The sequence below is a fragment of the Pipistrellus kuhlii genome, unplaced genomic scaffold (genome assembly GCF_014108245.1).
Source record: "Pipistrellus kuhlii isolate mPipKuh1 unplaced genomic scaffold, mPipKuh1.p scaffold_m20_p_9, whole genome shotgun sequence".
Taxonomy (NCBI): Eukaryota; Metazoa; Chordata; class Mammalia; order Chiroptera; family Vespertilionidae; genus Pipistrellus; species Pipistrellus kuhlii.
The window spans coordinates 12,415,452-12,442,575 of record NW_023425595.1 but is presented as its reverse complement, the minus strand read 5'-3'; the positions used below and the strand labels follow the sequence as shown (position 1 = coordinate 12,442,575).

General features: G+C 42.8%; 2 protein-coding genes, 5 non-coding genes and 1 pseudogene across 7 annotated transcripts; 3 read left to right on the top strand and 5 right to left on the bottom strand.

The window, feature by feature from the left end:
- Positions 1-4,410: 4,410 nt before the first annotated feature.
- Positions 4,411-4,483, top strand: TRNAF-GAA. Its single transcript has one exon. It is a non-coding gene; the product is annotated as a tRNA-Phe (tRNA).
- A 1,531-nt stretch (positions 4,484-6,014) lies between these two features.
- TRNAF-GAA lies at positions 6,015-6,087 on the top strand. Its single transcript has one exon. It is a non-coding gene; the product is annotated as a tRNA-Phe (tRNA).
- A 413-nt stretch (positions 6,088-6,500) lies between these two features.
- TRNAK-UUU lies at positions 6,501-6,573 on the bottom strand. The gene has a single exon. It is a non-coding gene; the product is annotated as a tRNA-Lys (tRNA).
- Positions 6,574-9,797: 3,224 nt separating this feature from the next.
- On the bottom strand, positions 9,798-9,884 carry TRNAR-UCU. Its single transcript is given in 2 exon segments — positions 9,798-9,833; positions 9,848-9,884. It is a non-coding gene; the product is annotated as a tRNA-Arg (tRNA).
- A 284-nt stretch (positions 9,885-10,168) lies between these two features.
- Positions 10,169-10,241, top strand: TRNAV-UAC. The gene has a single exon. It is a non-coding gene; the product is annotated as a tRNA-Val (tRNA).
- Positions 10,242-16,651: 6,410 nt separating this feature from the next.
- Positions 16,652-17,593, bottom strand: LOC118713146 (olfactory receptor 4D11). Its single transcript, XM_036427527.1, has one exon. It carries the CDS (start codon positions 17,591-17,593, stop codon positions 16,652-16,654), a length of 942 nt encoding a protein of 313 aa, XP_036283420.1.
- A 4,000-nt stretch (positions 17,594-21,593) lies between these two features.
- On the bottom strand, positions 21,594-22,293 carry LOC118713145 (annotated as a pseudogene).
- Positions 22,294-23,959: 1,666 nt separating this feature from the next.
- Positions 23,960-24,989, bottom strand: LOC118712694 (olfactory receptor 4D6-like). The gene has a single exon (XM_036426678.1). It carries the CDS (start codon positions 24,972-24,974, stop codon positions 24,030-24,032), a length of 945 nt encoding a protein of 314 aa, XP_036282571.1. The 5' UTR covers positions 24,975-24,989; the 3' UTR covers positions 23,960-24,029.
- Positions 24,990-27,124: the final 2,135 nt, after the last annotated feature.

Below are 27,124 nucleotides of genomic sequence, written 5' to 3'. Positions count from 1 at the left end.
CCAGGCGTTTCAGGTGCTGAGCAGCACTCTGGAGCCCCCCTGCCGCAGTGTACTGTAATCATAGTGTCCCACCTTGGTTATTCATTCCAGGCCTGTTTCACCTCAAAAATAAGAATTTCATTTCTCTTTCTGTTTAGGTTCTTAAATTCTGAGCTGTTTCATATAGGGATTCAAATCTATGTTTTGAAACGTAAACAGGTATTGATTTAAAGACCATGGGGAGAAGGAACCGTGAAAATGCCCGTTTAGGTTTTCTCTGTAGAGTTCAGGGAGGGGAGGAGCAGGGCAGAGGAATCAAAGGGGCCTGGAGAGGCCTCCTAGGGAGCAAGCACAGGTCCTGCCCTGTGGATGTGGGAGGCCTGCACATCTACGGAGCAATGCGTGTGTTTGTGTGTGTGTTGGGGCACTGCGAGGGACTCAGCATTGGTTTACACGTAAACAATCTGAAGAGGTTCATGTTACAATCACCATGCTGAATAGGAAGAGAGGCACTGAAACGGCTAACCTACAAATGCACTCAAGGTCACACAGCTGACTTGTTAGTCACATTGTTGGAATTCAAAGCTGGTTTGTTTAACCCTGGAGTTTGTGATCCCTTCAACCTTGTGTTCTGGGAGAAACTGGGTTGGAAAGCCGCTGATAGTTGTTTCCTTTCCTCCTGGGTTAGATCACATCGCGCAGTATTATTATTTTTTAATATATTTTATTGATTTTTTTACAGAGAGGAAGGGAGAGAGATAGAGAGCTAGAAACGTCGATGAAAGAGAAACATAGACCAGCTGCCTCTTGCACACCCCCTACTGGGGATGTGCCCACAACCAAGGTTCATGTCCTTGACTGGAATCTAACCAGGGACCTTTCAGTCCACAGACCAACGCTCTACCACTGAGCCAAACCTGTTTCGGCTCCAGGGACGTATTAATGTGGACAGTGCCATTGCGGGGGATATGGGGAAGAAGGGGTCCACCTATAGGAAGGAGCATTCTTGAAGTCTGGCCTCGGGCTCCTTCAAGTCTCATGGCTCTAGTGCCCACAACAACAGCTACGTTGTCAGGGATGTTTTTCTAGCCTAGTTCTGGGGAGGCCATTTAGCTGTTTAAGTCATTTGCCTGATTCCCAATGCTGGACTAGATGTTAAGTTTCAGCAATGTTTTTTGGAGGGAGCTAAAAATCATCCTAGTAAACATTTGTTAGAGCTGTGTCCTGCAATCTTGAATACCACTGCGGTATATAATTTCCTCCACTAGCAGCAGTCAAATGTACCGTAAACATTTTAATACTCTCTCCTTTAGTCCTTTAATGGACTACTGTGACATTGGGATGGGATGGGATATGGATCCTGAGAGGTCCGATCACATTCAGGATTCAAAATTGATGACTCAGCAAAATTACAAGTTGCTATGCTTGTGAGGGACCTCTGAAGTCCCACAAAAATGTTAAACCCATACATTTCAAGGTCTGCTTGACTTCCAGCAAGATGAGTGAAAACCAACGTGTAGTCCTACAAGGTGGCATAAAAAAAAGTCTTCGGAACTTACTCACATTAACAGTATACCTTATGAAATCTAAGATTGTCATTAAAATTTAGAGCTGGCTTCTAAAAGTTTGTAAAGCTTTTGCCCAATAGTCTGCCCTGCCCTGAGGGAAGCATTCCAAGCCTCTTATGGCTTTCTCTTCCAAAATTCACAAAATAATCTGGTTGTATTTTCCTCAGATTCTCCCTTCTACTCTTTTCAAGTAGAGTGCCCCTCTTTTAGTTCACAGCAATCTCTCAGGGGAAGGAGCTAGGGTGGCCAGATGAGGCATCCTTAAAGGCAAGAACTAAAGAACTCAAAATATACAGCATTGCCAAGGTCACATCTCCTGCGTCTGACCAGGTGATTTTATTTTTAAATATGTTTCCTATTGATTTCAGGGATGAAGGGAGACAGAAACATCAATAATGAGAGAATCATTGATCGCCTGCCTTCTGCTTGCCCCCCACTGGCCCCTGACTGGAATCAAACCCTGACTTCCTGGTTCATAGGTCCATGCTGGGCCACACCTGCAGGCAACCACGTGATTTTAGAAGTTAGTAAAAAACCACTTGGCCTTGAGATATGGCTGGGAATGTCCTCATTCATTGAACATTTACTCCAGTCTGTTATGTAATATATTTTAGGGATACAAATGGCAAGAAGGAGCTCAGGTAAACCAAGAATTACAATCCAGTTTGAGTGGTGTGAGGGGATAGATATTGTACATGCCCTCAGAATGTTTAATTCTTTTTTTTTTTAATATCTTTATTGATTTTGTACAGAGAGGAAGGGAGAGAGATACAGAGTTAGAAACATCAATGAGAGAGAGTCATCAATCAGCTGCCTCTTGCACACCCCCTACTGGGGATGTGCCCGCAACCAAGGTACATGCCCTTGACCAGAATCGAACCCGGGACCTTTCAGTCCCCAAGCAGACGCTCTATCCATTGAGCCAAATTGGTTTCGGCTGTTTCTTAATTCTTGTTAAGAGATGGTATCAGCATTTTCTAGTAGAGTTGCAGTTTTCATGGAGGTTAGTAGAAGGGGAATGGCAAAAATGCTGCGCGGACAAAGATGACGAGCCAAGTCAAGGAATGCATCCTGAATGCGGATGGCTGTATGGATGCTGAGAGTTTAGAGTGAAGGGAGAGCACAGACGTGATGCTGAAGAGCGGGAAAGCCCCTTAGGGAAGTCTTGATATACCATGTAAAGAAGCCTTGGTTTTTCTTTTCAGCAAGGGAGCCAGTGGGAAATTTTTAAGCTGGATGAGGGATACCAGGAAACAAATTTGTAGTAGGAGAATCAATGAAGAGGTTGGAAAAGATTTGAGAATGAGAAAAAGTAGAGGGATTCCAGAAATATTGAACTGAAATGACCGGCACTTGGATACAATTATGGGTGACGAGCAGAACGAGGGAGGAAGGACTTTGTATTTCTCTGGCTTGGAAAACTTAGATGGAAGGTGGTTGTAAGATAAATATGTTTAGAGGGAAAGATGGGTTCATTCTTGGACATATTGAGGTACCTGTGGAGAGGTTGAGCAAGCGATTGAAACATGGGTTTATGTGTAACCACTACATTTTTGTGTGAGAACTGAGGCAGGGGATGCTGAGGGAGGCTGCACATTAAAACCATCTGGTCAGCTTAGACATATATAGACCTGAGCCCCATCAGCAGGGCCAAGGCTAGTTCAATTATATATACAGGGAGAGGCAGAAGTAGGTTTATAATTGTGAGTGCATAAAACAGTTTATTCTGATATTATTATTCATTAATTATTGTGTTATTTTCCATACGAAGCACTGTAAGCCCACTTTTGCCCCACTTGGTTATACAAACACAAAGGATGCAAAATTATGAAATGGGAGGAGATGGAATACAACTAGCATATTAGGGGATATTATTAAACCACGCTTGCTTCCAGAAGTTTAAGAGAAGTCTGACCCAATTCCACTCTTTAACTGTGTGTTTGTGTGTGTGTGTATATATATATATTTGATTTTTTATTTTATTATTATTTTTTTTTACAGAGAGGAAGGGAGAGGGATAGAGAGTTAGAAACATCAATGAGAGAGCTGCCTCCTGCACAACTCCTGAGGATGTGCCCACACAAAGGTACATCCCCTTGACTAGAATCAAACCTGGGACCCTTCAGTCCACAGGTCAACGTTCTATCCACCAAACCAGTTAGGCAAATGTCTATATATTAAAAAAAGAAAAAAAATTAAATGCCAACGTGGAATTACAAAATTTGAGGTATATTTTAAATATTTAAGTTTAGCAAATCAATGCTTTTAACAAAGAGATACAATGACTATGTATACCGCACCTGGTGGTAACACTGTAAGTCCACATTTGAAGACTTTACTCATTGCCTTATTGTCCTCTTCCATACATTTCCAGAGTCCAATTTGACAATAAGTGAAAAATTCAAAATGTTCCTATATTTTGACCTTGGGAAATCTGCCTTCTCAGAAGAATATCAAATAAATACAAAATAATAATCATTGAAATATTGTTTTTAATAATGAAAACTGCAGGGGAGTAAAAATGTCCATCATTAGGAATTTAACTGGATTGTGTTATATGCATACAATTCAATACTGTGTATGGGTTAAAAAGAATGAAATAGTCTACACAACTGGCATGAAAAGAAGTCCACGATTTATTTTTTAAAGGAGAAAAGCAGATCACAGAGCAGTTAATAAAAAAAACTGCTAAAAGAAAAATTAATTATTACTTCTAGCTTATAACAAGAGCCCTGTCTTCTCACCTCTGCGATTTTTATCGAATGCTTAACTCCAGTCAGACCTCTGTATTATGCAGATCTAGTTTGTTACAATGAAACAAATGTTTACTACACACACGGAGGAGTAGCCCCGCCCAGGAGCCGCCGAAATAGCTCAGTTGGGAGAGCGTTAGACTGAAGATCTAAAGGTCCCTGGTTCGATCCCGGGTTTCGGCAGCGCTTTTAGGAGCCACCACCAACGGCTTTCCGACAGTACTCAACTTTTTATGACAAAATCATAGGTCGCCACCCTGTGGACGGTCCCACTCACACATGCTCGGGTTGACACAGGGCGAATGACGTTTGGTGTGGTTTTTTTCTTCTTCTTTCCTTTGGGGCAGATTTTAGTGGGGGGTCGGTGAGGTTGGGGATCGGAAGCCCCCCCTAGGCTGGCAAGCATTTTTATTAGCATAAGCATTCACAAATATTGAGATCACAAAGTATATACCTATTCGTTGTTTCCCTGAAATGCAAATGTAACTACTTTTATTAAACTGAGTCGCAAGCCACTCCTGCACATCGTATCCTCGCTCCGCTTCGAACGGGGCGCGCACCTCTTAGCCTACCCACGCCTGCACCCGGGGCAAAGACACTCAGAAACTCTGGTCTGAGCGGCTTTCTCAGGGGGGCCGTTAGTTCCTCTTCTCCACGGTCCCCAGGCTCCCAGGGTGGCCCCCACTAGCTTGGGATGGTGATAGGAGAGAGGGAAATTTGGAGGCTCTGGACTGGATCCTAATTAAAAAACAACAACAAACAAACAAAAAAAAAACTTTCTTAAGATGATGAGCCCCTGGCTTCAAGGCAAAGGCGACGGAACACGCGCTTAAGGAATGCTTTCTCCGCCTCCTCGCAGGCGAGAGGAGTGAGGTCCAGCCCTCCCTCACCTCCTACAAAACCGCGTTTGGTGAAAAGGGCAAAATTGAAAAGTAGTGCTTTGGGCACGTTAAATGTAATCTTTGCCAAGATGCTAGCTGATGAGGGGCTTCATCCTTCAAACCACTGGGTTCTTGGGTGGAAGAAAGCATTTTGCTAAAGACGACAGTGGGGCGAAGGAAAGCCAACCCCGCAGACGGCGTTTATTCACTGGAAGAGAGACCCCACTCATCTCTAGAGGTTGCGCTTTTATCTCTTTGTAGTTTCTATGGAAAATTGCTGGTATGGGGAAATAGAGAGGGGGGTGGGGGAGAAACGTTGGATTAATTTTCACCATTACAAGGCATATTTTCTTATCCACAGCGTTCAAAACCTCAGAGCTAAATTTGGAAGGCGAAATTAGAAATGGAAAGGAAGATGATGGACTTTCTCTCTCTCCCCCCCCGCCCCCCTTTCAATTCCTAAACAGCTTGTTTTCCCTCCGGGAGCAGGCCCACGCCTCTCTTCCCTCTCAGACCTGCATCTCCTAAACTCCAAGGGATCCCAGGAGATTTGCAACCAGGGGAGCCATGGCAGCAGCAGCTCCTTCCAGGCTAAACCCCCTGAATCTGCCTCCAAGGCCCCCTTTTCTCTGACTCTCCCTGAGCGGGTAGTAGCAGCCCCTCCTTGGCTCACTTCTTTGACTTTTATTTCTCAGTGAGCCCAAGCAGGCTCTCTCCTATCGGGTCTTTTATTCTAGGGCGACCTAGTGAAATATTCACTGTCCCCAGCTTTAAGCTCAAAAAAAAAAAAAAAAAAAAGTGTCCCGACCAGCATCAGAGGTGCCTCCAAGCTCGCCGAAATAGCTCAGTTGGGAGAGCGTTAGACTGAAGATCTAAAGGTCCCTGGTTCGATCCCGGGTTTCGGCAGATCCTTTTGCAGACCCGTCTTTCGTGTCTTCCTAGGATCCTAGCAGGCACATGAAAACAACTAAAGACTACCGTATTTAGTACAGCAATGCGGAAACTAATAGCTTGAACCTGTTTAAAGAAAAACAAACAAAAAAAAAAACCATGAACCAGAGAAAGTAAAGAAAAAAAAAATGAAAGAGAGAGAAAGAAAAAAGAAATCATAAGCCTCGTAACGATCTCCACCCAGTCCCTTAGTAACTCCCACTCCAATCGGACTATTGGGTATTGGTAATGTGGAGGCTAAAACGTCTGGGTTGCAGGTGAGAGGTGTTGGGTTTGGTTTTCAGAGCAACCAGCTGGGAGGGCTGGCAGGTTTTTCTCATCCACCGCCAAGAGAGCGAGAGCGTGGGGTGTGTGTATAAAAACAGTTCCGCCCGAACAGGGACTTGAACCCTGGACCCTCAGATTAAAAGTCTGATGCTCTACCGACTGAGCTATCCGGGCCCTGCTGGGAACCCCTGCTTCACACTAATCTGCAGTGAAGTGGTCGCATTCTGTTCCCATGGAATTAAAATTCTGAATGTTTTGGCCGATTCTCGGAGAAGTGAAAGTTCAAAATCAAACTGAGCGGGCGTTTGGAGAAAAGGAGCCCGATATTGGTCTAATTCCAATCTTTGCAGATCCGGCGCGTCTTGTGGGTGGAGCATTATGAGTAATGGATGAGGCTTCCCACAGTTTATCGGACAGACATTCACGGAGGGCATGCCGCGCTCCGGGGCCCGAGCAAGTTTGCAAAGCTGCAAAGACCAGGCCCCAGGGCCTCACTGGGGCGGAAGTCGGGAAGGACAGAAGCGCCGGGTCCCAGCTTTGGTGGGAGGGAGCCCGCCCTTGCGGATCCCGGAGGACTCGGCCGAGGCCAGAAAGAAGGAGCCGCCCCGTCCCCCGGGGCTGGGGTGGCCTCAGGACTGAGCGTGGCGGCTGCGCCCCGAAGGCTCGGAGAGGAGAGAGAATCCGAGCTCACGGGAGGGCACGTGCGCCAGGGCCCGGACCCTTTCCTGCCGCTTTCATTGGGAAGGTTTTGATCAGACAAGCAGCAGGCTGAAATGTATAGTTGGGGGGAGTCCTGTTACCCTGGGCCGCTGTGTCTCAGACATGATTAATGAGTCAATGTTTTGTGTTTTTTCATTCGTCCGGCTCCTCCTTGCCACACCATTTCTGCAGGCTTTGGGTGAGGACTCTGGAAAGGAGCCCTGCGGGGCGGGGCGGAGCCTCACGGGCATTTCAGTCCTCCTGGGAGTTCAGGGACACCCTCACTTGGGCGAACCCCGAGATGTGCATTCTTTCAAGCAGAAATGTACTGTGCCGGGAACTATGAGCGACGCTGAAAAGGTGATCCGCACGGAAAGATATCCATGTTAAGCAAAAACAACACAAGGTGCTAAACAACGTGTACGGTATCATAGTTATGAAAGAAAAAAAAAAGATATGTATCTGAATCCTTAAACTATATCTAATAATATATTTGGCATATATGTGTGTATATATATGTGATGTTTAAAAATAGAGGGTTTTTTCACCTTTTTCTTCAGGCACACCTGTATTATTGGATTTTAAAAAGCAAGCATGTATTTCTTGTAATAAATTAAATGAACAACAACAACAACAACAACAACAAAAAGTCATCTTTAAAATGATTCCACCTTCTGGGATCACATAGACAGCTTTTCAGATCAAGCATCCCAGATCCCAGCAGAGAAATGTTAAAAGCCAGTATTTCCTTCCTAGCAGGAAATCCCTCCAGGCCTCAAGGTTCTGTAGAGTTGCTGGTGTTGAAAAATCACAAATGAATTAGGTACAGTTCCCTCAAATAAAGATATGGAGCTATAAGAATCATATGACAAGTCTGGGCTCAACCAAGTATACTTAATTCCTTCCCCTCCCCCTCAAGAGAGCCTCCGGGTCCGCCGGGTCAATGCTGGGGGGAGTTCGTGAGCCTTTGGCTCAGCTTCTCACAACAGTACTGCGCTCACAATGGCTGCTGAGTACAGCTTTGAATGCAGGAAGCATGATGACCTGTTTCCTGTTCTCCCAGGACAGACTAGATTGACAGGCAACAAACACTGAGTACAATATGTCAGTAGCTTGTTACTGCTTAGCACAGGGACAGTTAACTGGAGCTCTTTGTATTTCCTTTAACACACCACAGTCTCCCCCCCCCCTTTTTTTTTTTAAATGTCACCCCTCCCTTTCCTCCCACTTGAAATGCCTGCCATTCTCTTCCCACCTTTGTTTTAGAAGTTCCATCCCATCTGTAAAGAGAGGCAGGGATCAGAGATACCTGCTTGATCGCCAGGTGGAACCAGGTACTGGAGGCTCTGAGCCCGTCAGTGTTGCTGCATCCATCACAACCGACCTGGGACACCTGTTTGATGGGTCTGTCTCTCCTCTAGAATGTTTCTGCCGTGAGGACAGAAACACCCTGAATGTCCCCAATGCCTGGGTCAGTGGCTGGCACAAAGCAAGCTCTCAAAAACCGATGCTGAATGAATGAATAGATAGTTGGATGAGGGCCAATGGTCAGGGAAGGCTTTTGGTGTATTATAGGATGAGGGGTAGAATTGGTCTTTGGGAGTTTTTGTTTGATAGAGAGAAGGGGAGAACATGCCTGTCAAGGTGAATGATTCCATCATCAAATGGAAACAAATTTGTTCTGAGAAAGTTCTATGCCACCCGTTTTATTTTTTTTATAGCAGTGTTTATTGCCATTTGAAACTCTACTTATTTCTTTATAAACCATCTCTCCCCTCTGTCACTCTGTCATAAAAAATGCCTCCAGGCAGTAACCTTGTTGGTTGGGACCCTGTCTTTTTTTTTTTTTTTTTTTTTTGTTACTGTTATTTTTTGTTTAGTTTTGCATTTTTTATTTCTGCATTCTCACAGTCCCAGGATTTAGAACAGTACTTGGCACAGAGCAGGATCTTAAGAAAGAATTAATTTCAAAGAGTGAATGTTTTCATGGCACAGTGAGTGTGCTCCCCCCACAATGTAGTATAGTTTCACGCACATCGTTTTCTATTTTTCAGACCATGTCTGGCAAAAAGTCACTAACGTTCAGATTGGAATAGCATCGTCACTTAACTGTCTTGGCTACTGTCACATGGAGAAAACTCTAGGATTGCTCACCAGACACACAAATAGTTCACCATGGTTAAATCTTTGGGAGTTTGGGGGGAAAAAAAAAAATTCTGTTTCTGCTTGGAAAAGCAGAATAGCTTCAAGCAGAGATGGGGTTTGAACCCCAAAAGATACAAAACCCACTAAACCTTGAAGGCAAGGCTATATCCACCATACCACTCACAGATGTAGTTGGCTTGTTCTTATCAATTGATAATCTGTGCTGAAAAGTTGCAGGACAATTTAAAATTTTTATTCCTGATGTAAAAGAACAATCCTATACAGAGGGGAAAAATATCTCATTAACTTTATCCCATCCTGCTATTTTCTTCATCTTCAGTCAACGGGAATCCTGGAGCCACATGAAAGTCATCAAGAGGACTGAGTACTGGGATTTCTCACACCTTCACCCCTGAGGACCTCACAAAAGCACTGGAACCAGTTTCTTTTCTTTTCACGGTGGGCAAGTCGGATCAGAGATTTTACTAGTAAATGAGTAATGTTTTTTTTCTTTTTACTTCTAGTTTCCCTCCCCCCGAGTATCAAAAGAAAAGCGACTCTGGTGGGACTCGAACCCACAACCTTTGAATGCCTCTAACCTGTCTAGAAGTCCAATGCGCTATCCATTGCGCCACAGAGCCTACCAACTCAAAGGTTTCCTGCGATATTTACATCATTGCAGGAGTGGCGTCCACCAGGGATTGCTCGCTGGCGGGACAGGGGACGATTTTTTTTCTCCAAGAAATCGTGTCGTCTGTGCCAAGGAGAAGCGTGAGTCGGAGCTGTGCTTGAGAGCCTGAAACTCTTTTGAATGTTTTCTTTTACAAAGATTGCCTGAAAACACTTTTCAGCCTCATTCCACAGCGGAAAGCAAAAGGTCTTTGTGTGGAGTTATCCTATTTTGGCGAGCAGGAGACACACGTGCGGTTCCATAGTGTAGCGGTTAGCACGTCTGCTTTACACGCAGAAGGTCCTGGGTTCGAGCCCCAGTGGAGCCAGTCCTTTTGCTAAACCTTAGAGTAGGGTTTCCTTCTGTAAGCCTGATACTGCTTTTTGCTCCGGGAAGAAAGAAGCAGGAGACACTGCGGTTTCGTCCCGGGCGCCACGCTTTGTCACACACACCACACCATCTCCGTTAGCCTGGGCGCCTCGGAAGATTAGCGGACTAGGCTGCCCCCGTGTGGCAACTTTGGGGAGGTGCAGGCGCCCCGCTGCGCAGGCGCGATTGCCTGCAGGTGTCAGAGCGGCATTCCTGGGCCCTCCTCCTGCTCGCTTCTAAACCTTGCCAGATGCCACCCACCATTCAGCTGGATATCCCGACGGCTCCCTCCCGCCTTTGTTGATGAACTCCAAGTCCACTGATACCTAAATTAAAAATACTTCTTGAAAAACTAAATGCTCGTGGCAGAGTTCAAACAGCCCCGCAGGTTTTTCATGGTATCTCTCCGACAAAGGGTTTCTCCTTGACCAAACTCTAGCCTGGCTCCTCCGAGCAAGCGCCCCTCTCAGCTACGCCCATCAACCCTGGCCCAGAGGGACTGAAACAAAGGGTAACGCGAGCATCGCTTCCAGCAGCCCAGAGCCGTGTCCCTAAGAGGACCCTAACCCCGCTCAAAGCGCCCATCTGGGAACACGGAAGGCTGCTGAGCAAACTTACTGTTGGTTGCAGCCAACACTTGAACTCAGGACGCCTGTCTCTCAGCCTGGGCGGGAAGGTCCAGTCTTCATCTTTGGTCAGCGGAAATTCTGGAGCCACATGAAAGTCATCAAGAGGACCGAGTACTGGGAGTTCTCACACCTTCACCACTGTGGACCTCACAAAAGCACTGGAACCAGTTTCTTTTCTTTTCATGGTGGGCGAGTCGGATTAGAGATTTTACTAGTAAATGAGTAAATAGTAGGATGGGATAAGTGAATGAGGTATTTCCCCCTCTGTACAGGATTGTTCTTTTATATCAGGAATAAACATGTTAAATTGTCCTGCAACTTTTCAGCACAGATGATCAATGATCAGTCTTACCCAGGGGTTAGAGCCAGCGAGCAAACCCAGGTGGGTGTGCTGGGCCCTCCGCCTTCTTCCCCCTAAACCGTGCTTTGGGCTACCACTGTGTTGAGGGATATCCCAAAAGCCACCTCCCTCCTTTGTGGATTGACTCCAAGCCCACAGCTTTATTTAAATTATAATACTTTATTTAAATTAAAAAGACTTTCCCCTTTTCCTATTATCATCTTTAAAGAACATCAAGTGCCGGCCCATGACAGTTTGGATACAATGTCTATCATACTCTCTGGCCTTCAGCCTCAATATCAGAAGACCTGGAAACAACTTCACTGTGTTTCTGAAAGTCACATGGCTTTATGGTGTGACTTCTCAGGCCCAGGAAGTTGGTTCTGATGGTGCTGAAGTCCTTGGGGGCCTCCCCCCACCCCTACTTTCTTAGACTGGATGAATCGTCTGGTTTAGTCAGTCATAGAGGCTCGCTGACCTTCAGGATCCAGGACGTGGCTCCTTTTAGTGGCTGTTACACATTCCCTGAATGTTGACATTGGACGGATCTAGCATGGGGGCTGGAGCGGAGTGTGAAGTATGCTGCTGCATATTTAAGGGGACTGCGGGCATGGGAACAAGACAGGACATCCTAGCCCAGTGACTTTCAAACCTTTTCCACTGAAACACACGCCAATAAATGCACTTTATTTACATCAAGACCACAGTGCGTATGTCTGAAATAAAGGTTTCAAGGAGCAATTTATAAAAATATATTTGATTAATTCTGTGATTTTTCTATCCTACCCTGAACTATTCTATTTCATTAAAGAAAATGCATGTTCAGACTTACTAATGGCATATCACACCCCGTAGAGTTTCAGGACCTGCATCTTGAAAACTCTAACCTGGAGCAGTGCTGCTCAGAGTGTGGTGACGCCCAGGGCACCTACATCAGACTAATTGGGGGTTCTGGTTGGAAGTGCAGGTTCCTGGTATCCATAAGAGAACTATTGAATCTACTGGAAATGGCGCCTGGAACTTTGTATTTTTATTAAATCTCCAGGTCAGCGATGTTTAGCCTTTCCATCTCATAGCACCCATAAACCATTATTAAAATTCTGCTGCACACCAACAAATATATTTTTGGCCAATCTGAGAAGCCCAATGAAGGAATGAGCACATAGAATATGGTTGGGTATGAATGTGGAAGTTGATTGGTCAACTCAATGGTGTTTCTGTGGGAGTCATTAAAATGTCATGAGTCCTCTTTCTCCTCCTCATCTTCTCTCTGTCCCATCTCATGTGTATATGTAGAGAACATATCTGTTAATCTAGACCACATGTGTCAAACACAAGGCCCGTGGGCCAAATCCGTCCCGCCAGGCCTTGCAATGTGGCCCGCACCGCGCTGTCATCACTGCACTCCACTGCGTTTCCATCACAATGACAGTTTATGACTGTTCAGTAAACCATTCGGCCCGAGATTTAGGCTGGATTTTAGATTTTGGCCCCTTCTCTGATTGAGTTCGACACCCCTAATCTAGACAAAGGACATGAGACAGTAGTACATTATCCCTTTGCTTAGGAGGAAAGGGCTATGTTTAACCACACCAAGGATGCAAGATTTCTCCTCACAAAAATATATCTGATTAATCCTGTGATTTTGCTATTCTGCCCTAGACTATTCTATTTCATTTACGTAAAAAAAAAAAAAAAAAAAAAATACATGTTCAGACCTACTAATGGCATCACACCCCTTAGAAGTTCAGGATCTGCAGCTTGAAAACTCTGACCTGGAGCAGTGCTGCTCAGAGTGTGATGATGCCCTGGGCACCTACATTGTTTTCTGCAGGTTGGCTGCCACCTGCCGAGAAATGAAACTTCAACAAAAGGCTGCAACGGGAAAATTAAAGCTCTGTGGCGCCCCTCAGGGCAGCTTTCAATGCCTGGACAGTGTAGATTTATACATGCAATTTCAGTTCACGTGATGGGTACATTGCCCCATGCAGTTATGTTAGTCTGTATCTCTGAGATCCACAGCTCACTTAGAGGTAGCATAGTGACAAGATCTTGATGTTCATCAATTTAATTTCTTCAGAATTAGGTTATATGGGCAGCCAGAAATGTTTTCTGCTAACATGTTTGATTCAGGAAGCAAGGCAGGAAAAGGCAGTTTAAAAGCCATGTGTGTGCCCAGAATGTGTTGACTTTTCAATGGCTCTTAGCAGCAAAGCTTAAGAAATAAAACTGATATCTTTTTTTTTTGTTGCATTTGTTGACTTTTTTCTTTTTTGAGAGAGAGAAAGAGAGAGAGGCATCAGTTTGTTGTTCCACTTATTTAAGCATGCATTGGTTGATTCTTGTAGAATGTGCCCTGACCAGGGATCAAACCTGCAAACGTGGTGCATGGGGATGGCGCTCTAAACAACTGACAAAAATTGATTTCAGTGGGGAGGAATGCAGCCCAGCTTGTGATTTTATGTCCATTCAGACAAATGATATATGTTGTAATCCAATGCAATTGCTTTCCCCTTCCCCTGAATCATTGGATCAAGTTATGTTGTGTGTTTACATAGGGTTTTAGGAAGCCTCATGGAGAGTGCTGTGACAGGAATTGTGCTTCTGAGGTACAGTGATTGAGACCCCATAAGTCTTTGGTGCCACCCAGTTCTGACATAGCAACAAAAATCTGGTCTGAGTGAGTCACAAGAGATAGGAAGGCATGGAAAGGACACATTTCATGGAATGGACTATAAGGTGGCCTGTGTTACGCATTTTTCATAGCAATTTCAAAAAGAGAAGCCTGGGGACTCTTGAGACCAGAGCTACCTGATGAAAAGTAAGAATTATTCTTAGATTTTGCATATTAGGGGAAGTAAGTTAATATTGTAAAGAGTTAGAATTAATAGATCAGGAGACAGGGAATGGCGAACAACTGAGCCAGTTAGTTTATGAACGCTTGTCGGACCAGTCCAGATCCCAGGAGGGACATCAGTGAAGTTTGTCTTCAGCATTCACTTTTCTCTGATTAACTCTCATTCAGCTCTTTCCTGTCTCCTAGGTCTCACATCTTGGTCTGCTGTCCTTTTCCTACTCTCAAATCCAGGATTTATCTTGGACCCATTAAATTCTTAGATATGAATCTTTCCAATGCTCTATCTCATCAGCTTTAGAGCAACTCTCTAAGCTATATAAATAACAAGCAAACTTATTGTCATGTTTTAATGACAGAAAACCAGACATTTTAAGATGGTAGATGCTTTGAATTCAATATACATTCCCATGCTTTCTATCCCCACCAGTTTTTAAAAAATATATTTTTATTGATTTCAAAGAAGAAGGGAGAGGGAGAGAGAGAGAGAAATATCAATGATGAGAGAAAAATCATTGATTGGTTGCTTCCTGAGGGCCCCTACTGAGGATCGAGCCCTTACAGGCCCATACTCTATCCACTGAACCAAACCAGCCAGGACCCATCAGGTTGTTTGTTTGTTTTTTAAATAATGAGAACAATGTAGGAGAAGAGTATAACACTGCAATAAGGATGATAGTAGTGCTGAAACTGGTTTGGCTCGATGGATAGAGCATTGGCTGGGGGACTGAAAGGTCCCGGGTTCGATTCCGGTCAAGGGCATGTACTTTGGTTGCGGGCATATCCCCAGTAGGGGGTGTGCAAGAGGCAGCTGATTGATGACTCTTTCTCATCGATGTTTCTAACTCTCTATCTCTCTCTCTTCCTCTCTGTAAAAATCAATAAAATATATTTTAAAAAAAAGGATGATGTTAGTAATGATACTAGTCTTTAACTGAGCATTTATCATTTGCCAGGCATCATATGTTTTACATGTATCATCTCATTTTATTCTTCATAATAACTCCAGGAGATGAGTATTACAAGTACCTTTATATAGGTGAACTATGACTGTGAAGAGATACAATACTTTGCTCACAGCTGGTGGATGGCAGAGGTAGGATCTGGAGCCAGGTCTGTTTAACTCAGATCCCAGAGCTTTCAGCTATTAATGCTTTCCTTTAAAAAAAAATATTTTATTGATTTTTTACAGAGAGGAAGGGAGAGAGATAGAGAGCTAGAAACGTCGATGAGAGAGAAACATCGACCAGCTGCCTCTTACACACCCCCACCGGGGATGTGTCCGCAACCAAGGTACATGCCCTTGACCGGAATCGAACCCAGGACCTTTCAGTCCGCAGGCCGACGCTCTACCTCTGAGCCAAACCTGTTTCAGCAATGCTTTCCTTTTTTACTTTACTTTTATCGTGCTTCCTCAGTTGAAAGTGCTAGCTTAGACTGCCTTTTCACAAACACCAGCAGATTGGAAGATAGACTGGCTAGAGTTTTATCTTACTTAACATGTCCCCTCTCTCTCTGGTAAGAAGAATGTGTAGATGCTCAATAGTGAAGCCCATTTGAGGTTGGCCCTGGTAAGGCAGCAACTGCAGAAATCAGTTCTTGCATAGTGAGAATGGGTTGCTCTTGGTGTGGGATCCTGAGGTTCTGCCTTGGTCTAAGCATTCCACAAGACTGTGAATCTGACATGTCTACTACTGCATAAGATACATTCTGTTAGTCCACTATAGGTAATCCTCTCAAGCTTTTTCTTTCCTGGTGAGAATGCAGGAGGACAGACATTATGTACCTTTTAGGTCATAAGACCATATGGAGTTTAACTAAATGAAGAAATTAAAAAAAATATATTTTTATTGATTTCAGAAAAGAAGGGAGAGGGAGAGAGAGACAGAAATATCAATGATGAGAGAGAAACACTGATCAGCTGCCTTCTGCACACTTCTTACTGGGGATCAAGCCTGCAATCCAGGTATGTGCCCTAGACCAGAATTGAACCTCGGACCCTCAATCTGCAGGCCAACACTCTATCCACTGAGCCAAACCAGTTAGGGCAATGGAGAAAATGTCTTAATCTGTGATAAGCTATATATACCCATGTAGGTGTATTTCAGAGGCACTGATCATGAGATTTTTCTAGAATAGGATTTGGCATAGACAGATCTAGTAATGTAATAAATTACATTCACATGGTGTAACAGCAATCGATTGAGTAGCTGAAGACAACTCAGCAATTGAATTTATACACACTCTTGAGCAAATCACTCTATTCCTAGGCTTAGCTCTTGAAAAGGGGGTTGGATTCAGTGAATTTCTTCACTGCCATATAATTGTCCTTAAGTGGAAATATATCAATTAGCTTAATCCTATAATACTAGTTATTTCATGCTTACCAGAAGCGTGGGTTATTAGTAATCTATTACTTAAACAGGAAAAGAAAATGTTACCTAGTAAATATAGTTGGCTTATTCACAATATATTTGAGTACAGAAGTATGACTCTATGGGAAAAATTATGAAAGGAGTTGTTGGTGAAGAAGAGGTGGGAGATGCTTACTCTCTTCCACCACAGAAAAGCACCAGTCTCCTCTTCAGTCTTCTCATGGCTGACTTCATTTCCTGGTTCCTCAGAGTGTAGATCAAGGGGTTCAGCAGAGGGGAGATGACAGTGAAGGTGACACCAATGGCCTTATCTGTGGGGAGGGCAGTGAAGGGCCGGGCATAGACATAGATGCAGGGCACAAAATGCAGAGTCACCACAGTGATGTGGGCCGTGCAGGTGGAGATGGCTTTCCTCCTGCCCTCCCCTGCCTGAGACCTCAGCATCATCAGGATGACCGTGTAGGATACCAGGAGGAAGAAAAACCACATGGTAGCGACTAAGCCATTGTTGGAGATCATCAGAAGCTCAAGGGCAAAGGTCTCTGTGCAGGCGAGGTTTAGGACCTGGGACACATCGCAGTAGAATGTGTCAAGAACATTGGGTCCACAGAAGGGGAGTGGGAGCAACAGGGAAATCTGGATGATGGAGTGGACAAAGCCCCCGGCCCAGGAGGCTGCAATGAGGGCAGTGCAACGCCCCCTTCTCATGATGGTCAGATAGTGCAGGGGCTTGGAGATGGCTATGTAGCGATCAAAGGCCATCACCGACAGAGAGAAAACGTCTGCTCCACCGAGGAGGTGAAAGAAAAACATCTGGGTCATGCAGCTTGCATAGGATATGGTCTTTATCTTCGACAGAAGGTCTACTAGGACCTTCGGAGCAGTGATGGAGGAGAAGCAGATGTCAAGGATGGCAAGATTGCGGAGCAGAAAGTACATGGGGGTGTGAAGGCGAGACTCACAGGTCACGGTGACCATGATGAGGAAGTTTCCCAGCAGAGTTGATATGTACACAAGACACAGAAAAAGAAATAAGACCAAACTCAGGTCGTGGGACTGAGTAAGTCCCAGAAATATAAATTCTCTCACCCTGGTGCCATTTCCCAACTCCATTGAGTCATGTTTCCTCTTCCTCATGTAGCTTGGAAAAAATGAAAAGTGTTATTTCAGAAAGTGTTTACTCCCCCTTAATAGATTCAGGTTTATAGAGGCAGGAATAGGTCTGAAAACCAGTGAGAGTTATCACCACCTGAATAGCTGTCCTGAAGTTATTGCCAATGTGTCCTTTGTAATCTGTGCCCTCTGCCCACCCCCCTTCTTCAGGAAACCACTGATCTGCTTCTTGTCACTGTCTATTAGTTTATATTTTCTAGAATATTCAAGAAATGGAATCCCACAATATGCAATTTCTTTTTACTTGGCTTCTTTCACACACAAAATTCAAACATGTTTTTGTGTATACCCGTATTTCATGCCTTTTTATTGTATGCATATACCACAGTTTGCTTATTTACTTACTTGTTGATGAACATTTGGATTTTTTTCTTCTTCTTTTTAGCTATTACACATAAAGCTGCTATGAATATTCATGTACAGTGCATTGTGTGAACATGTGTTTTCATTTTTCTTGGGTAAGTGCCTAGGAGTGGAATGGCTATCTAGTAGTAATATGGAAGTGGTGGGAGCCATCTGAAGACAGATGAGCTGTGTGAGAGAGGGGGATGGTTTCTCCCTAAGAGGCTCAGAGAAACCTGCACAGAGAAGGTGACCTTTATGTTCGGGGCACAGAGGAATGGAGAGAACCAGAGCTCTAGCTTTAGGGGCCCGCTTGAATATAAAAGTTGCTTATAAATGGTAAGTTTGGCTGGAAAGAAAAAGATATAAACATGAAGGCACATAAAGACACAGGAAAAAAAAGTCATTGCTATAACATTTTTTTTTTTTTTAAATCTAAGAAAGGGTACTTAGGTGCTCATTGTATCATTCTTTAACTTCTTTTTTGAAGGTCTGATTTCATTTCTCACTTGTTTTAACTTTAGCATAAGAAATATTTTTTTTCGACCAGTTTGAGGAGCTCTGTCTGCAGGAAATAAACCTGAGAAAAATCCCTCTTTGTATATTACTAGTAAAGAGGTACCAGGAAACAAATTGTCTTTTCTTCTATTCCAAATAAAACTAACGCCTGTCATTTCACAATCTCCTCTTTTTATTATTATTATTTTAATCCTCACCAAGGATATTTTTTCCCCCTACTGATTTTTTAGAAAGAGAGTGGAAGGGAAAGGGAGAGACAGAAGCACATTGATTGGTTACCTCCTTCCGGCGTAGGTCCACAATATCCTCTTTGTTGATATCTCTTAGCTGTGCTGTCTGTCACTGAAGGTTCGCCCTGGAATGCAGCATGTTGTGTACTTATTACATTATGTCTATTCAAAATATATTTATGAATATTAATGATTCTATCTGGATTTTTTTTAACCCACTTTTCTTTCCTTACTCTTATACATGGACACCAGACCCCACAAGCACACACACTCATGTAGAGTAACGTTTCTTACCTAAAATCTCCAACCTTCTTTCAAGAACATCTTAATTAATGTTCAGAGGGACCTTGGGAATCATTCAGTGTCAGAAAACTCTGTGAAGTAGTGATTGCAGAGGCTTCTCTTCTGTCCTTTTGTGGAAAAAGACAGACTCAAGAGTAGCATTTTCTTGACTCCTCCATGCTGATGCACTGTACTTTGTCATATTTACCAACTCCCTAGCCCCAGGACAGTCTGAGAATTAACAGAGGGAATAGAGTTGGATTTGGCTGTGGAAAAATCCTCCTGATGGTGAGCTTGTTTCAGTGGGGGTAATTAAGATGCTACTTGGGCAGGTATGCTAGGGAACACACACTTTTTTTTTTTTTTTTTTTTTTTTTTCCCTAACAGCAACATACTCTACTCAGGCTCCTCTGAACTTTTCAATTGGACCTCAACTTTTGGACCTCCATGTTTATCTCTGCATCACCCAATTTTAGTAAAAATTCTGCTAAGTCCGTTTAGCCAGAATGCTTAACGTTCCACAGATTCCTCATCCTCCACCATTTCCAAGAGATATTCGATCACCCTGGCCTATCTTCAGCAGAAATCCTGTTAGGTCAGTTTAGTCAGAACCCTCCTTGATGTTTCCTCTTAGTAATACTCTTCTTGGGAAACAAAGGTCTGTTCTTAGGGATTCTGAACAAGTTCCTTAGGCAGTTTAGCCCATGTGGGGTGATTTCTGAAGTGTGACACACAAGTAGTGGAAGGAGCCCTTGACCTGAGGGGTGTATGTAGGCCAGAGTGAAGGAGCTCCCTCTCAATGGCTGATGCACAACGTGGGTGATGGAGTTCTGAGGAGGTGCCCACGTAGCCAGGAAATCCACCCTAGATCCATCAGCAAATCCCATTTGCTCAACCTTCACAGTTTAAAAAAATTCTCACCACCTCCACCAATACTACCTAAGTCATGTCCTCATTACTTCTTTCATAACTATGTCGGTAGCCTCTTAATTGGTCTTTCTAGTTTTGTCTATACCTCTCTTCAGTATATTTATAACAGCAGCCCCTGAATTTCTGTGAAAACTTGCACCATTAATTCTGTCCTTTAAAGTCCTCTAAATATACACCCCTTCTTACTTAATGTGAAAGTCAAAATCATTACAATGATCAAAAAGGTTCTAATGACCTCGTCCCATGGCCCCATTATCTCTTTGACCTCAACAACTACCTCTCTTCTCTTTGCTGCTTTTCTTCTAGTTATAAAGCCCCCTCTAATTGTCTCTTGGACACACTGGGCACATCCCCAGCTCAGGGCTTCTGCGTGTCTGATTTGTAGACTGAGACTTATACCAGGACATATATATATATATATATATATATATATATATATATATATATATATATATATATATATATATATATATAAGTTTCAAAAATTTAGATCTAGGATCTAACTCCAGAAATGGGTGGTGGGGGTAGAGGGGAGGGAGAGGGAGAAGCTCTCAGCAGCTGTAAATATCATAATAAGTAAACAAATAAAAGCCAAGTTGATATATAGAATAATGTTTTCTGCTTCATTCTAACCTTTTTGAATGTATAGTCTGAAGCATTTTCAGAGGTTTCTGCCATTTTTAGAGAGTCATGCTATCAGAGAATACAAATAACTCAAGTGTGTGTGTGTGTGTGTGTGTGTGTGTGTTAATGATATTAGCCAATGATTTGAAAAGCAGAAATGAGTGAGAGGCAATAGTTATTATTTTTGTTTGCTTTGCTTTATTTATTATTATTATTATTATTTTTTTGGGGGGAGAAGGAATTAAAGAAGTTTCATTTTTGTTTCAAAGAGCTTTCCCAGAGTGGTGATTCATTTCCATTATACATAATTGTAATGAACACAGTTCTCCTGGCTTTCATAATAGTGTGAATTCAAGGTCATATATGTAACATGGGTTTTCCTGAAATTCAGTTATTCATTTATATATGGAGCATCCCTTATGTTCTTATTCTCATATGAAAGGTATTAACACTATGGCTTCAATAACAAAACTTTTAAAATATTAAATGCATCTTGTGTTTGATTTGGGTCTGGGTTAATTTCTAAAGAATCATTCAGCAATACTGGTTTGATACTAAATACTCTGTGAGGCTGAAATTGAGGGACTGCTGGTTCTAAGAACCAGGCAACCAACAAGGGGATGAGGGGAAAATTATAAGTATGGATGCCAAGTTCTGAGCAAATAATCTCCTTTTCACTTTTGCACTATCTATAAGTAAAGTAGATATGTTAAATAAAAGGTAAATATAGAACTGGGACAATATATTTTTTTGTTTTGTTAATTTTGCCACTTATCCTAATTCAATAAGATGCTTTTATGTAGAATAGTTACCTCTCTGGCTAACAATTTGATTTCTCTACTTTCTTTTATAACATAAAAGCCATTTTTCTACAGTATTATTTCATGCTAATCAGAATCTTTGAAAGTCCTGGAACCTTAGTAGAAATATAAAAATTAATTAAAATTTTTTTTTTAGTGAATACAGTTTATTTGATTGACAAACATTTTTAAAGGTGGTAAGGAGGAGTAAGTCTATATCCTGTTATAAAGCACGAGTCTCCTCTTCAGTCTCCTTGTGGCTGATTTCATCTCCTGGTTCCTCAAAGTGTAAATCAAGGAGTTCAGTAGAGGGGAGATGACAGTGAAGGTGACAGCCATGGCCTTATCTGTGGGGAGGGCAGTGAAGTGCCTGGTGTAGACATAGATGCAGGACACAAAATGCAAAGTCAGCATAGCGATGTGGGCTGTACAGGTGGAGATGGCTTTCCTCCTGCCCTCCCCTGCCTGAGACCTTACTGCACTACTAATAATATGACCATATAGGTCACAAGAGAAAGAAGAAGCACAGTGTGGTTAGTAATTCTTTATTGGAAATCAGCAGCTCCAGCATAAAAATGTCTGTGCAGGCGAGGTTGAGGATCTGGGGGACAGTGTAGTAGAAAATATCAATAACATTGTGTCCACAGAAGGGAAGTGGGAGCAACAGGGAAATCTGGACGATGGAGTGGACAAAGCCCCCTGCCCAAGAGGCTGCAATGAGGGCAGTGCAATACCCCGTCCTCATGAGGATCACATAGTGCAGGGGCTTGGAGATAGGCACGTACCGATCTAATGTCATCACCAACAAAGAAACTACATCTGCCCCTCCAACAAGTTGAAAGAAATACATCTAGGTCAAGCAGCCACTGAAGGCAATGGTCTTCCTCTGTAACAGGTCTACCAGAACCTTGGGAGATCAAGCTCAAACCCAGGCATATGTCCTGACTGGGAATCAAAACATGAGCTCCTGATTCATTGGTTGGTGCTCAACCACTGAGTTACACTAGCTGGGCATCAAGAGAGTATAGCAATCTCCAAATGTATGTGGATAAACTGGACCCCATTATAAAAGTGCTTACAGCTGGTCAAAAGTGGATGGTTTGTCCTCTAGCCAGCTTAGCTCTGGATAAAGCATCAGCCTGCAGACTGAGGTGTCTCAAGTTCAATTCTGGCCAAGGGCACATGCCTGGGTTGCAGGCAGTAGGGGACATGCAGGAGGCAACCAATCAATGATTCTCATCATTGATGTTTTTATATCGATATCTCTCTCATTCTCCCTTCCTCTCTGAAATCAATAAAGAAAAAAGCAGATGGCTTGTGTAAATTGATGAACATAATGCATGGCAAAATGGTGTGTCACAAGAGAAGTAGAGGTAGATTTGGGTGGAATAGGAGTTCATAGGAAATATCCCGATTTCTAGCAATAACAAAAGCTACTATTTTTTTTGTCTATTTACACAGACAACAATGTGGTAATGGCCAGAAGGAAGGGGAAGTGGGGGCTGGGTGGAGTTGGGCAAAGGAGGGGGGATGGGGACATCTGTAATAGTGTCAACTATAAGAACAAAGTTAAAGAAAAGAAGTATAAAAAGTTGTTTTATTTAATTTTTACTATCATTAATTGGTGAAATATATTGAAAATTCTGTATTCAAAGTATAAAATATAGAAGTTATTTTATTTATTTAAAAATATATTTTATTGATTTGTTTTACAGCGAGGAAGAGAGAGGAATAGAGAGTTAGAAACATCGATGAGAGTGAATCATCAATCATCTGCTCTTGCACACCCACTACTGGGGATGTGCCCACAACCAAAGTACAAGAATCTAACCTGGGACCTTTGAGTCTGCAGGCCGACACTGAGCCAAACCGGTTTCAGCTAGAAGTTGTTTTAAAAGTCAACTGGAAATAACTTTCACCAGAAAAAGTATGTATGAAATAAGTACCTCTGTATTCTGTCCATGTGCTATTTAGGGATAGCAGGATAGGTAATAAAAGGTAATATTGATTGTATGCCTGATTAATGCTAGAAGTGGTGCTCTCCATTGCAACTATCATGCTCTCAACATTTATCAAATTTTATTTTCATGAAAACCTTCTTAGTAGACAGTTTATTTATCTATTACAGATGGTGAAAGTGAGGTAAAATATGTTGACTTAGGAGTCACAGACTCACCCTAGCTGGTTTGGCTTAGTGGATAGAGAGTCAGCTTGTAGACTGAAGAGTCCCGGGTTTGATTCTGGTTAAGGGCACATTCCTGGGTTTAGGGCTCAACCCCCAGTAGGGGCCATGCAGGAGGCAGCTAATCAATGACTCTTTCTCATCATTGATGTTTCTGTCTTTCTCTTTCTCTCCCTTTCTTTCTAAAATCAATAAAAATATATTTTAAAAAAGACTCACAGATTACACAAAAAATAGCATTTAGTTTGTTGATTTTAATCTTATACTCCATACTTTTTCCGAGTCCACAAGTCAATAGTTATGTTGTTCAATCTCATCTCTTCCTTTTGTCATTATATTCCTTTTACTAGAGCTGAAGGGCTATGAGAATGTTTAGAAATGACTGAAGAAAGACAGTCTCTTACCCTAAGGCTAGCAACTTGAAGAAAACGAAATCAGAATTAGATTTCCAGCCTCAGTATGACTGCTCACCCCAGTTTACTACCCTTGGAAGGTCCAAGTCTCCTCTTCAGTCTCTTCATGGCTGACTTCATCTCCTGGTTTCTCAGGGTGTAGATCAAAGGGTTCAGCATGGGAGTGATGACCGTGTTATTGATGGACACGGCTGTGTCCATGGGCAGCGTAGTGAAGGGCCGGCAGTAGATATAAACAGAAGGCACAAAGTGAAGAGTCACCACCAAGATGTGGGAAGTGCAGGTGAGGAGGGCCTTTTTCCGGCCCTCCCCAGAGCGAGATCTGAGCATCACCAGAATGACAGTATAGGACCCCAGCAGCAGGAGGAACCACAACAAGGTCACCAGCCCATTGTTAGAGATCATGAGAAGCTCCAGGGCAAAGGTGTCAGTGCAGGCCAGCTTAACCACCTGGGGCACATCGCAGTAGAAGGCATCCAAGGTGTTGGGGCCACAGAAGGGGAGAGGAAGCATCAGAATTATCTGGACGATTGAGTGCAAACCACCACCCACCCAGGAAGCCACCACTAAGGCCACCCACACCTCTCTCCTCATAATGGTCACATAATGCAAGGGCTTGGAGATTGCAAGGTACCTGTCATAGGCCATCACAGAGAGGAAAAAAATATCTGCCCCACCAGTAAAGTGGAAGAAAAAGATCTGTGCCATGCAGCCATTGTAAGAGATGGTTTTCCTGTCTGACAAAAGATCTACCAGCAACTTGGGAACAGTGACCGATGAAAAAACAATGTCCAGGACTGATTTGTTCCTTAGGAGAAAGTACATGGGAGTGTGCAGGTGGGAGTCACAGGTGATGCTCACCACAATGAGGGCATTGCCCAGCACAGTTGTCACATACACAGCAAGGAAGAACACAAACAAGAAAAACTCCAGTTCCCGGAAGCGAGTGAATTCTAGGAAGACAAATTCCCTCACAGTGGTGTGGTTACTCTGGCGCATGATGGGATCACCTTCTGCAGGGTCTATGTTGGGAGAAGACAGGTTAGGGTTAGGAGTACGGTATCTTGAGGCGGTAACATCATTTATCATATATTGTTATAAGGCTCTTTAAGCATCCAAATATTCTTGGCGGATTCACAGCGAGAAGCGGGGAGGTCTGCGTGCGTGCGCACGTGGCACTCTCTGCCCTCGGTCCGGGGACTTTCCCCTAGGCGCAAATGAGGAACCGGGTCCTCCGTGTGTAGCCTAGGAAACAGGCCTTCAGCGCGAACTACAAGCATCCAAATATTCGTGACTACTCAGAAAACTGGTTTTGAGAGTCTTTATCCTGATGGCTTTTCTTTCCTACTGTGAATACAAAGTGTTTACAGGAAGAACCATCACACTATTTTTTTAAAAATATATTTTTATTGTTTTTTACAGAGAGGAAGGAAGAGAGAGAGAGAGCTAGAAACACCAACCAGCTGCCTCTTGCACATCCCTTACCGGGGATGTGCCCGCAACCAATGTACATGCACCTGGCAGACCGGAATCAAACCTGGGTCCTTTCAGTCCACAGACTGATGCTCTACCACTGAGCCAAATGGGTTCCAGCGAACCATCACACTTCTATGTCCTTACTCTAACCAGAGGGAGATGAGAGGACAATGGTCATTTGACTCTAGCTTATCTTATGTCTTGCAAGAGTAACTTCCTCACATGTAGGCAAAGCTGTCTATTTTACTGCAGCATTTCATCTTTATTTTGAATCTTATAATGTCTGTGGCATCTAGAGAGTGGTTATAGGGAAATGGAGCTTAGAGCCTAATATTTTACAGGAGAGGCTGGGGATTTTAATCAGCCTAAGATTTTTAGTTCTGGTTGACATACATATCAATAATCACGCATGGATATTTTACCTTTCAGAGATGGAAGACTGAACACTATAGGTATTAGAAAATTAAATGTGTGCTAAGCTAAAGTTGCCTGCAATTGTGTCTTCAGGATGCCTTCACTTACCTTTAGGTTAGAAAGGTGAGCCTGCAGTGTTTTCCCATCTTCATGGCTCTGTTTGTCTTCACCCAAACACATGCACTATCCACTGCTCACTTAGACACTGAGCTGGAAGTCTAAGAATATAATAATCAGCATGGGGAATAGTGTCAGATATTTATAGGAAAAATAATTTTCAAAGAAGAAGATGGCAGTTGCTGATGTCATGGGAGTTATTAAAAAGTTGCTAAGCAACATGTGTAAATATAGGGATTTCCCCATCTATCATTCTGTTATTGCTCTCTATTCCACTGTGATCTGAGAGCATACTTTGGGTAATTTGTGAAAGTGTGTTTTATGGCCCAGAATGTGGTCCATCTTAGTGAAAATTCCCTGTGAGCTTGAGAAGAACATGAAGTCTGCTTTTGTTGGAGAAAAGTAACTTATAAATATCAATTAGATCCAATTGATCATGGCTGCTATTCAACTCAATGCATCCTTACTGATTTTCTGCCTATTGGATCTGTCGATTACTGATTGAGGAGGTCAAAGTCTCCAACTATAATAATTTTTGTCTATTTCTCCTTGTATTTCTCTCAGTTTCTGCCTGCTTATTTTGACACTCTGCTCTTAAGTGCACACATATTAAGGATCATTATGTAATCTCAGAGAACTAACCCTTTTATTATTATCATTACAAAGACCCTCTGTTTATCTCTGATGATTTTCTTTGTTATGAAGTTTGCTTTACCTCAAATTACCATATCTACTGCAGCTTTTTATTCTTTTGGCTTTTCTTTCTCCATTGCATTACTTTTAATCTCTGTGTATTTTTATATTTAGAGTGGGTTTCTTGTTCTATAACGAGATCCAACATATAGTTGGGTCTTTAAAAAAACCCCCACCACAACCCACTTTGTAGTCCCTGAATTTAATTGATGTGTTTAGATTATTTGCATGATCAGGAGGCTTGAAAAGTCAATCATGGGACTCTATTTCATCATTCTTTTATTTTGTCCTTAAAAATTTAGTTTAGAGAATAACCTTGAGAAGAACATTCAAAATTTAATGGTAAGCTTTCTTAGCACCATAAATTCCATTTTCTACTAGATAAGTTGACACTAGAAGAAAAGAAAAAGGGTTATGCTATTCTTTTTTTAAAAAAAATATATTTTATT